Below are 12547 nucleotides of genomic sequence, written 5' to 3' on the forward strand. Positions count from 1 at the left end.
ATCGTGTGAATAAGATCGAGATGGTAGCAGATTCCAGGCTTGGGACCTCGAAAAGGCTTGTCAGAAGCAGCGTCGTTTGAACTACAAAAATCGGATCTATCTGGAGGGCGGGTAAAAAATTCGGAAAATCTTATCTGCTGCGAGTAAAAGGGGAGAAAATAGCTAAAATAAGTAAAAATGAGAAAGGATTGGTAGCTATGTTGTTTGAATTTTCTGTTTCTCTTTATAAATTGGTAAATTTTCTGAAAAAGCGGAATACTTATTAAAAAAAATGAAATTTTTAGAAAAATCTGAATTTTTGATAAAAAAGCTGAAATTCAAGAGATAAAAGTGAAAAAAGCGGAAATTCGCTAAAAAGCGGAAAAATCTCATCCCTGTATTATAAGCCGCATGAGCAAATCAAGACATTGAATTTTAAACTTGCGTGAATACCAATCGCTACATAGGTTTTTAGAAAGGCGTAAATACGAATCACAATATCGGGATTTTAAATGTCGCAAATAAGAATTGCAACGTACAATATTCAAATCGTGTGAATAAGAATCGCAACACGCAAATACGAAAAGCTATGTTTGATATTAAAATCGTGTGAACAAGAATCGAGATATTAGCACATTCCAGCCTTGGGACCTCTAAAAGGCTTGTCAGAAGCAGCGTCGTTTGAACTACGAAAATCGGATCTATCTGGACGGCGGGTAAAAAACTCGGAAAATCTTATCTGCTGCATGTAAAAGTGGAGAAAATAGATAAAATAAGTAAAAATGAGAAAGGATTGGTAGCTATGTAGTTTGAATATTCTGTTTCTCTTTGAAACTTGGTGAATTTTCTGAAAAAGCGGAATACTTATAAAAAAAAGTGAAATTTTTAGAAAATCTGAATTTTTGATAAAAAAAGCTGAAATTCAAGAGATAAAAGTGAAAAAAGCGGAAATCCGCTAAAAAGAGGAAAAATCTCATCCCTGTATTATAAGCCGCATGAGCAAATCAAGACATTGAATTTTAAACTTGCGTGAATACCAATCGCTACATAGGTTTTTAGAAAGGCGTAAATACGAATCACAATATCGGGATTTTAAATGTCGCAAATAAGAATTGCAACGTACAATATTCAAATCGTGTGAATAAGAATCGCACCACGCAAATACGAAAAGCTATGTTTGATATTAAAATCGTGTGAACAAGAATCGAGATATTAGCACATTCCAGCCTTGGGACCTCTAAAAGGCTTGTCAGAAGCAGCGTCGTTTGAACTACGAAAATCGGATCTATCTGGACGGCGGGTAAAAAATTCGGAAAATCTTATCTGCTGCATGTAAAAGTGGAGAAAATAGATAAAATAAGTAAAAATGAGAAAGGATTGGTAGCTATGTAGTTTGAATATTCTGTTTCTCTTTGAAACTTGGTGAATTTTCTGAAAAAGCGGAATACTTATAAAAAAAAGTGAAATTTTTAGAAAATCTTAATTTTTGATAAAAAAGCTGAAATTCAAGAGATAAAAGTGAAAAAAGCGGAAATCCGCTAAAAAGCGGAAAAATCTCATCCCTGTATTATAAGCCGCATGAGCAAATCAAGACATTGAATTTTAAACTTGCGTGAATACCAATCGCTACATAGGCTTTTAGAAAGGCGTAAATACGAATCACAATATCGGGATTTTAAATGTCGCAAATAAGAATTGCAACGTACAATATTCAAATCGTGTGAATAAGAATCGCAACACGCAAATACGAAAAGCTATGTTTGATATTAAAATCGTGTGAACAAGAATCGAGATATTAGCACATTCCAGCCTTGGGACCTCTAAAAGGCTTGTCAGAAGCAGCGTCGTTTGAACTACGAAAATCGGATCTATCTGGACGGCGGGTAAAAAATTCGGAAAATCTTATCTGCTGCATGTAAAAGTGGAGAAAATAGATAAAATAAGTAAAAATGAGAAAGGATTGGTAGCTATGTAGTTTGAATATTCTGTTTCTCTTTGAAACTTGGTAAATTTTCTGAAAAAGCGGAATACTTATAAAAAAAAAGTGAAATTTTTAGAAAATCTTAATTTTTGATAAAAAATCTGAAATTCAAGAGATAAAAGTGAAAAAAGCGGAAATCCGCTAAAAAGCGGAAAAATCTCATCCCTGCATGGGGTTTAGCATCTAATTTTAAACTACCAAACAAAAAAGAAGCTAAATTTTCCGTAGAAAAAGCTTTTAGACCCAGCTCTTACGCAGCACTTTTCAAACTATGACTTTTATGAGAACTACAATCTAAACCCATAGTTACAACCTCAAGAGTCATGAGCATTATTTCACCAGAACACTCTTGTTTTGCAATACTACTATGCGCCATATCAGTTCTTTTATCCTTATTTAAGGGAAACACGTGCATAATAATTTGGCAAGTGCTTTAAATCAAATATGACATTTAATAACTTTGGCTCTATGACCTTGTCTAAAAAATTTAAACAACAATAATTTTCTCTAACTTTGTTAGAACGTTCTTGTAAGTCTTGTTGTTCTAGTCCCTAGGCTGCAAAACAATCTTACTAGGGTGAGCTTTAACGCAAACAATGCATAAAAATTCTTTACTCGTTAAGAAACTAGCAGCTGTAGGCAATCTACTTTCTTTTTTCTTATCTTTATATTCACCTCAAAAGTGTTCATTTACTTTTAAAGCTTCAAAACCTGATCTCACAAAGCGTAATCCTTCTTCCATTTTCACTTCCTGTTTTAAAAACTTCATTAATCTTGATAAATTCAAACCGGAAATTTTGTTTTCAACAACATTTTTCTGAGAAAGCAAACTTCTTTGCTAAACTTTTAACACATTTTGAGGCAAACTAGAATCCACCATATGAAATAACCATGATGAATTTGTTTCGGAATCAAGGCCCATGGATTACAAGGATTTCAATAGGCTTCTACTTTCATGTAAAGGTCTGGTAATGGAAGTCACAGTTAGCTCGAACATTAGCTATAATTAACTTAAGAAACTCCTGTACAAATACTTCAACTAACAGTTCTTTATTTCCGAAACATTCCTGAAATATCATCACCACTTTGACATAATTTTCGGAAGTCAAAGAATAACTCTCTAAAAGTTCTCTGGCACAAGGATCGGACTGCACTGACGGCAATAAATACTGAAACTTGTCACAATTTTCAAATTCACTATCCTCATGTATTTTCTTGAACTGTGACCAAAACAAAAGATAATTGACTGTCCATCAAATAGCTAAATATCGATCTCAGGTAGCTTGTACTGTTTCTTTTTCAGAACATATTTATTAATTTTGGATTCATTACTAGAAATATTCTCAATAACAGGTTTATTAATACCGTCATTTATTCTCCTCTTTATCGTAATAAATTCACCAGTATACTTTTCAGGGAATTGATCATTGTTATGAATATCTATTTCCTTAGTATTAGTATCTATTAAAATATCAATCATATCATTTTCATATTGTTTTATATCTTGGGGCATACCCTCGAGCTTAACTAGCCCATCTATAATTTTTCCTATATCAGTTTCAATAATTTCACCACTAACACCTTTATCTAAAATTTCTTTAATCTGATTTAATGTTTTCGTAAATGTCATTAGGCAAAATGCATGCTTTGCTTTTAATTTATTCATATTACAAGAAATTAAAACTAAAATAATTATAATATATCAGACTAGATTATCAGTAAAATCCTGTCTGGCTCGCCACTTGTTAAAATACGGCTAATTGAGGGTTTTTCACAGATTCAAACAAAATATTGAATCTGAACTTAAAGACAATAGAAAATTGGTAAGAAAGAGATTATTTTACCTGCAGTCTGGTGCAATCTGTAAAATGCCATCTATATTAATATACCACCATCATTTTTCATGAAAAAAAAAAACTTATTTCTGAAAAAAATCTAGTGCTGGAAAACTGTAACAATACGGATATATGAATTAAAATTCTCAACAAAAACACAATGTTTTTTTTAAGAAACAGAAGTGAAACTTATTCTCTTTGTTTCTCAATGGGGAGCTAGCTCCATTTGTTGACACACAAATAAAACAACAGCTCTAGTCTAAGAAGTTATCAAAAATTTATTCCAACCTCTTAATTTCTTATTTATTTGCTACATTAGGGTATATATCAGGGTTCGTGATTTTTTTGATTTTTTTTAAAAAAATCAAGAGAATCAGATTTTTTTGATTTAAATCAGATTTTTTTGATTTTTATTCAAATACACTGTATGAACTTTAATTTATGATTAAAAAAAATTATAAATGTTTAATCAAATTAACTTATATTAAAACTATATTGTAACAATATTTTAGAAGTTCTAACTAAAATAATTTTTCATTATAATACATGGCTTTGAATGCAAAGCAACCATTTTGAAACAAATGCATGATTAAAATTTAAATACTAGATGAAATAGAGAATTTAAAGAATATTTCAGCGGTCTGTTTGGGTTTTTCTGAGAGGTACCTATTTTGTGAAAATTAAAAATTATATTAAGAAATCAACACAAATATAGTAAAAATATGGATTTATTGTTTCTCACGAGACACAAAAATACAATTTTAAGAAAAAGTATTTTGTGTGATTATTCCATCATTTTTCCTAAAGTTGAATTTGTAAAGGTACCGGCTTGGACAGACCCCTGTGCTTTAACTATTAAAACAAAGTTTCAGTTAGCAAACCATAACTTTAATTTAAAATTGTGATTTCTTTTTTTTTTTTTAACGAAATAAATGTAGCAGATTGTGTTTATAAATGTAGTCATTCATTGAAAAATAAATAAATATTAATATTTTTATATTAAAATATTCATTTTTAATTCTATATCAAAATAGATAAGTTAAGCTAAAAAAAAAAAAATTAGAAAATCTATGTATTCATTTGAATTTTTTTTCACACAACTTCTTTATAGAAAATCAGATAATGTCAAAGATACTGTAAACATATTATGAGAAAAAAATACCAGTTAATAACCCTACTGCATCAAATAGACTTCGAAAGAGTTTGAAAGGGAAGAATGACACTTTATTAGGAAAAAAAACATCTGAATTCATCAGCCTTTTTTTTTTTCTTTTTTTTCTTCTGTTTTTGGCATATTAGGGTAATTTTTTTTAATATAACCTCAAGCTTCAGAAATATACATTTTCCACCAATAAAATATGATGTAGATTTTAATTCACGCTTTTTCATTCAAAAGGTAGAATTTTAATTAACATTATTTGTATTATTTTTTGAAAAAAATTCATGTTTATTAATTATTTTCTACAGCTATGCAAGTCTATATTAAGACAGCATTAAATGTTTACTTTAATCTGTACTTTCAATCTCAAGAATCAAAAGATTTTTAAAAATGTAATTTCAAATGTGTTGGAATTTAACACAGACCAAGAAAGTAATTTCGTTAACTAAAATTAATTAATGCAGCAATTTATTTAAATTAAATTTTAATACTAAGAAAAGAAAATAATAGAAGTATCAAAAATTTAAAACACTGTTTTTTAACTTTTAAAATCAATATATATAGTTAAAAAAAATTAGTTGATTTAAATCAATGATTTTTTTAAAAAAATCATTTGATTTAAATCATGATTTAAATCGTGATTTAAATCAAGCTGATTTAAATCAACGAACCCTGGTATATATATACATAGTTACATATAATGCCACATTTTGGGCCCCCTAATTTGCCTAAAATAATTGGTTATAGCATATTATGATTTTGTAATGATCCCGTTCTCATAGGTTTTATTTAAAAAAGCGGCTGATTTTATAATCTGCTGATTTCATTATTGGCAATCACTGCAATGTCGCAGTTTTCTTTATAGAAGACCACACATTTTTGAATTACATTTTTTATAGTTAACTTTATGAAAAGTAGTAATGATACTAGACCCTGGTAAAGTTGGGAAATTAGGCAACTAAATCTAAGGCTGAATATTATGGAAACCATTATTTAGGTTGCTTATAAAATATTGCATTAACAAAATTTCTTCAGTCAACATATAATAAAAATTAATAAAAAACTACAAATAGGATCTATTATACTTACCTTGAAAATTCAGCACAGCAAGCTTTAGCAAACTCTTCTTTACTTTTTTCAATAATATCTTCTATAGAAGTTGTTGAGATATCAATACTTTCTCTTTTAATAAGTTGAGAATCATTCGTATTACAACAAATCATTTCAAAATTTTCCAAGTCAAATTCATAATTAGAAAGAATTAGTTTCAATTCTTTTTTTTGATAAGCTACTTCTAACAAAAATGCTATTTGAGGAACAAAGCTGACCCAGTCACTTTTATCATTTCTCCATAGCCAAGCATATAAACCAGAATTAGTTATTAAACAACGAATCCTTTGTTCATAACGAGTAACATCATTAATTTGACACATCTTATTTAAATTCAGAGTAATCTTTTGTTTCTTTGTAGGAAGAGGAATTGAACATTCACCTTGTTTTACAGCTTCATTTAAAAGTTGCATATCATTAGTACTGAAAGAATGCCATTTTTTACGTTTTTCATACTGCCAAACAAAATCACACATTTCACTATCTATGAAAAATAAATAAAGAGTTAAAGCTAAAAATAAACTTAACATACAAAACATTCACATTACCATGCACTTATATAAAAAGTGATAATATAAATAAATATTAGATAATAAGTTTATCTATTTGCATTCATCAGAATGTTTTCTTTATTAATTTTACAACTACAATGAATTGGAGGTTGCTTTGGCCATTCTCAGAAAAATGTTTGAGCAGAAAAAAAAAACAGTTTCGATAGGTCTTTAGAGCTTTGTTAAAAAAAAAAAATTTTAAAAAAAAATATGACTGTAATGCTAGTAAGATTCAGTCCCTTAATTTATGTTGTCCTCAATTAATACTAAAAAGAATTTGGTTTTGATGTTTCATTAATTTTGAATAATCTTTATTTGAATTCTATTTACATTGGGCATTATAAGGATGGAAAAATTAGTTAAAACAATATCAAGTTTCTAAATCTGAAAAAGAATATTAAAAACTACCTGTGCATCCCTCAAGTTATGTTCTGCTTATAAAATGTGTGAACAGGCTTGATATTCAAGACAGTTTTATTATTGGTTTTTGCAAATAAATTTGCATGCAATTTTATCATTAAAAAGATTCTTCTGTATTTTATGTATCTAAAAAGTTATGAGCAATAAATTGATTTAAGGAAATTAATATCACAACATAGAAGAAGTTTAAGGGGTCACATGTTTTGAGTATTCTCTTCAGTTCTTTACGTCTTTAGATAAAATTAAACATATTTACAAATTGACTGATAAAAAGCACAAGTCATATTGTGAACCGAAAAACTTAACAATATGGAATATTAGAAGTAAAAATAAATTGGTAGTAACTGATAAGACTTATTATGAATTTTAAGTACCAACACCGCCTTTGCTTAACCTTACACAGTTTTCCATTCATAAGTAGCATATGTATAGGAATATTGTTTTTTAAAAAAATTTACAGTTTAAGACACTTTTGTTTCTAGTAACTCTTGTTACCTTTCAAAGAACAAATTTAATTAACCCTTTAAATCAAAAGGGTATAATTTCTTTTTTAACAACTTTATAATTTTAACTGATAAAAAGATACTTTCCAATACTATAAAAACATCTCTTTAATCTTATATCTCATTAACAAAACAAACAAGACTACTACATGAATTGGTATTTGATTTTAACATCAAAATCTATAAATGTTTGTTAACAAAGGTTTACAGTAAAAAACAATTACAGTAAAGCATAAATAATTCTAACATGTTTCTTTAGATGTTATACTAAAAAAACACCTGTAATAATTTTTTGTCTTATGATGAAAAAATTCATTCATTATGTTATACTAAGAAAAAATTTCCACGAGAACATTATATGTCACTAAGCTCACAAGAGGACAGGCCAGGAAATGCTTTTAAAAATTTAAATCACAATAATCTAAGAGAAAATTACCAAATCGGAAAAAACTTTGAAAACCCTTAAGAAATGAATAAAAAAAAGATCCAAAGATCATCCATATTAGTGCCGAAAAATCCCCAAATATTTCATGAGATTCCAGCAGTGGCACGTGATAACATTAAAAATAACAAGCATCCAGAAAGTGTCAAACTTGAAGAGTAACTCATAGCTAACCTCCAGGGCAAACAAACTTTTTTTTTTCCTTTTTTTTTAATTAAATAAAAATAATCCTTTGACATCTTGGGGATGAAAGATGGTCCAAAACAGGTCTTTAGGATGTTTAAAAGTTGATACAGTAGTGATGGAGTTCAACATTTGTTTAACAATACCGAAAAGACATCTTGTGTTTATAGAAAGGGGCTAAAGGTGAAATTCGTTCCAGAGTAACATAAAAACCAGTCTGGCCTTGACTACAGTTCATACTACCTCTTTAGACTAATAAATTGTTCACAAAATTGTCAAAATGGGGAAAAATAAACGCATATACGTGACGAATAGTCGTAGTTTGAATAGATGCATTCTTCATAGTATTTAGTACTTCTGCATGGAAAGTTAAGAATAATTTACTTAATGAGCAAAATTAAATGCACAAATTTTTACCTAGATAGTTAAAAAAAGGAAAGTTATCATTTTAGGAAAAATATCTACATTTATATAAACAAAGACAATACGTCATAAAAATACTTACATTTCGAAACTGAACTCATAATTCAAAACCCAAACCAGCAATATCTAAAGACAAAACAATATAACTTTTCAAAAATACAAAATTAGTGATACTGATTTATAGCAGGATTTTCTGCTTCATAGAAAATAATTAAGCAAATTAAAGTATCACAATTCCACTTTCGCGCTCTTGCACGAATACTTATTATTGATCGAAGAAATCACACTGGAGTGATCAGTAGTGACTTATTGTACAACTTATAGCTCGCCTATGCAAGTAGAAATAAGATCATAAGATCAAGGGCTTTTCTCACTGCATTCAATTCACGCATCCATAATCGCAATTAAGGGAGATTATAATTCGTTAAATAAATTCTTTGAGAGTCGGGTTAGACTGCCTGGTAAGGCATTGGGCCCTTGTCAGAGAAGTTGTGGGTTCGATCCCTGCCTGCTAAGGACTCCCAGTGTATAAAATGGTGACTGGTGCACCATTTTATACACTGGGATTTTATATCTGCCAATGTTCCATAACAAAACAATACCTCTGAGGGTACACTAGCTGAGATTAATCTTGCTCCAGGTAAGGAGAATATTACGATCTGCGGAAGGAAGGTACGTGAACGTTTCCTCCCTGTAAAACGGGATTACATATGTATCTTATCTTCGGATCACCAAAAGGGATGTTTCTCAAACCGTCGCACAATAGCCCATTGTGCAACTCTAGTGCGACGTAAATAATAAAATACCAAAACTTACCAGGTGACAACGCTTACCAATCTGGTTCAGCCGCAGGTATGTAGGTACTTTATTTACGTCGAACAAGAGCTGAGCAATGGGCTAATTGGCAACGGTCTGGGAAGCATCACTGAGGATGATCTGAAAACATGTCATCCAATTTTGTCCACCTGCAGACGGGATGCTCCCCTGCTTTGGTAGCCGACCACCTACGCGCTAAGTCGAGCACTTTACGGTAGAGCAGTTTAAAAAGAACCAAAACAGCTCACTCTCGATCCCTACGCAGGCTGATCAAAGTGGTCACTCACCCACGTACTGACCGCAGCCCTGGCTCAGCCGCAAAAAGTAAAGATGTTCCCACTAATGGAGCATTTTCACTGCATACGGTTCACACATATCCAATCGTAGTCGAAGCAGACTTAGAAATTGATCGCTAAAAAAAATTTCCGATGAAAAACTCAACAATTTCGTCCTAAGCCCACCTGGTTTGATATTCATCAATTCAAAGAATTAGGACAGATTTGTTGGCCACTCTTTCAGTGGCACCATTTAAGGTGGTCCAAAATTGCTCCCACAGTAAGAACAGATAGTACAGAGAATGAAAGCATATCCATGACTGGTCCAGGACTCAGACCCAGAAGCTTTTGCAGTTCCCTCACTCTGACTCCGGTCAGCTAAAAAAAGACTAAACAATCAGGTTCTCTAATCTTCTCGATGACTATCGGAAGTGCGTGAAACGCAAGTAGGGAAAATGAGCTTTAAATCAGAAATTTTTCTATTTTAATGACCCTTTATTCCGAAAACGAATTTCTCAGGGGGAAAAATAGCATGTGAACGAAAACCTGATTAGAGTTTCTCGCATGAATATTTTTCATCAATCCGATTTACAATTCATGCGATTTTTTCATATGCATACAAGCACAGATGTTATTTATGCAAAATTAAAAAAAATATACATAAGTGCGAAGTAATGGAATATAAGTCCTATAAATAATAAAAAATCTAAATATTTCTTCAAAACTTAAATTTAAAATAGTTATCTAAACATATAACTGAATAAGAATAAGAATAATATAACTAAATACACTATTAGAAGAAAAATCTCAACAACGAGGAAAAATTATGGTTGAGTAATGAAATTTTGTCAATGCGTTTAACTGAGTAACATATTTAATTGATTAAAGTTTCAAGATCACAGGTTAATGCAATTAGAAAAACCATTTCAAATGTGAAATAATTATAACCGGTGTAACTCCAAAATTTTGAAAGATGCCGTATGCCATTTCATGGGATGGAGTTGCATTCCTGTTGCACTTGGTCAGTCAATACGGGTGTAGTTAATACTGGTTGTGGATGACGCTGAAGTTGTAGTTCAATGATGTCCCATGCGTACTCGATTGCTGAACGATGTGAGTATCTAGCAGGCCAGGTTTGACTCCCAGCAATCATTAGATTTCCTCGATTGTATTGCACCAATCACAGTGCTGACGTAAATTATCCTCAGTGGTAGACAGATCATTGGTCAGAGTCTCCTTGCCATAAGGCAAACCATGGGAGGTTTTCGTGGTTTTCCTCTCCATGCAACGTAAATGTGGGTTAGTTCCCTCAAAAAGTCATCCACGAAGGCAAATTTCTCCCAATACTTGATCCAGGAGTTCCCTTATCTTCTGTATTGAGTTCAAAATTACAAAGCTATGGAGCTGAACATTAATAGTCGTAAACACAAAATTGGGTCGGCTGTTCAACGACTGTTATAAGGTAAAATAAAATCATGCAGAGTGGATACATTTCTCCCCACTCTTCTGCAATATCGCGTGGAAAGGAAATCCACCTTCTCGCAGCCCTATTACACGACCACGTTGAAAGTCAGTGAGCTGTTTATAAAATCTGCTTCCTCTTATTAAAGTCTTTCTTGACTAATAGCAACACACTATGCCAAAATTTAGCGAAAAATAGCGCTTATGAACTGTAGAACACGATTTAAAACAATCCTGATTTGCATGTTCACTGTGGAGCTAAAAGCGCCAAGCGGGAAATTGTATAGACGTCATCTTTAGTTGTATAGACAAGCCTACCAAATTTAGTTTATCTAGCACAATTATCAATTCACATGTATGGGTGATAAAATTAACTTTTAATAAAACCTTTTTTTACTAATTTTTAAGAATGTGAATGTGTAGGGTGTATTATTCAATCTTTGAAATTAAAAATGCTCTAAGAATAGAATTTGAGTTTTTGATATTTTAATTACTAATAAAATTTTATAATATTTTTAAATTCAGCCTAAATATTTATTAAATAATATTGGTAATTTAAGAATAAAAGAAATTAAGCTACTTATAACATAAAAATATTAAATTTGTTACTGATTTGAATTTTATAAAATTCAAAATAGTTTTAAAATATTATTGAAACTTTATTATGAAATTTCATTTGTTTATCCTACTACTTACCGAATTTTTAAATTAAAAGTTTTAAGACAAAGATTAATAATTTTCATAATTTAAATTAATCGTAAAATTAAATAAGAGTCATTACATTAGAATAATTAATTACTAGTTAATAAAATAATTATTTTTCGGTTAATTTAAGGAATTATAAAATAACACCGACAATTAAAAAAATTAAATTGTTCAAATAAATATTAAACATTCATAAAGTTTATATTTCTACAGCAATGAGACACTTTAAAAAGATTACTACAATCAATTTTTTTATTAATTTATTATTCATTGAACTTATTTGATTTTTATAATGCGCAATTTTGTCTTAATATTATTTACTTTTTGCATTAAAATGAAGTGAACGAAAGAAAAGTCATTTTATAATCAGTTAGGCGGCACTGTGCAATAATTTTTAAACTAAAGCAAAATATTTTTATAATCTATATCAATAAAAGATTTTACTTGGCTCTTTCGGAAGATCAGAACCTGCTGCATGATCCATGAGATGGTAACTTTCCACTGTATAAATATTTACAGCCTTTCGCATAGTTTGAATTTCCCCAATTTTATTATTATATCATTCTTTATAAATTTACACTATTATTCTCTCTTTTCACCAATTAATTAGTCTTGTTCACTTGTTCAGGATGAAAGCTTTAAAACAAAGCTTTCAAAATTGTATCATTCCTTAAGTTTCACATTATAAATGGCTGACCAAAAAG

At 30.2% G+C, this 12547-nt stretch overlaps 1 protein-coding gene across 2 annotated transcripts in view; it reads right to left on the bottom strand.

Annotated features, from left to right (window-relative positions):
• Positions 1 to 8901, bottom strand: part of LOC107443764 (poly [ADP-ribose] polymerase 2) — a 50846-nt gene extending 41945 nt beyond the window's left edge. The window contains exons 1-2 of one of the 2 annotated variants that reach the window (XM_016057730.4): positions 8669 to 8901; positions 6044 to 6548 (exon numbers count right to left, since the gene is read on the bottom strand). In XM_016057730.4, coding sequence (XP_015913216.2) covers positions 6044 to 6548; positions 8669 to 8687 — 524 coding nt within the window. In that variant the 5' untranslated portion in view covers positions 8688 to 8901. The remainder of the gene's footprint in view (positions 1 to 6043; positions 6549 to 8668) is intronic. The other variant, XM_071187960.2, reaches the window with a different exon arrangement.
• Between the last annotated feature and the right edge of the window lie 3646 nt (positions 8902 to 12547).

Source organism: Parasteatoda tepidariorum, chromosome 11 (assembly GCF_982258835.1).
Source record: "Parasteatoda tepidariorum strain Cologne lab strain chromosome 11, Ptep-v5.0, whole genome shotgun sequence".
Lineage (NCBI taxonomy): Eukaryota > Metazoa > Arthropoda > Arachnida > Araneae > Theridiidae > Parasteatoda > Parasteatoda tepidariorum.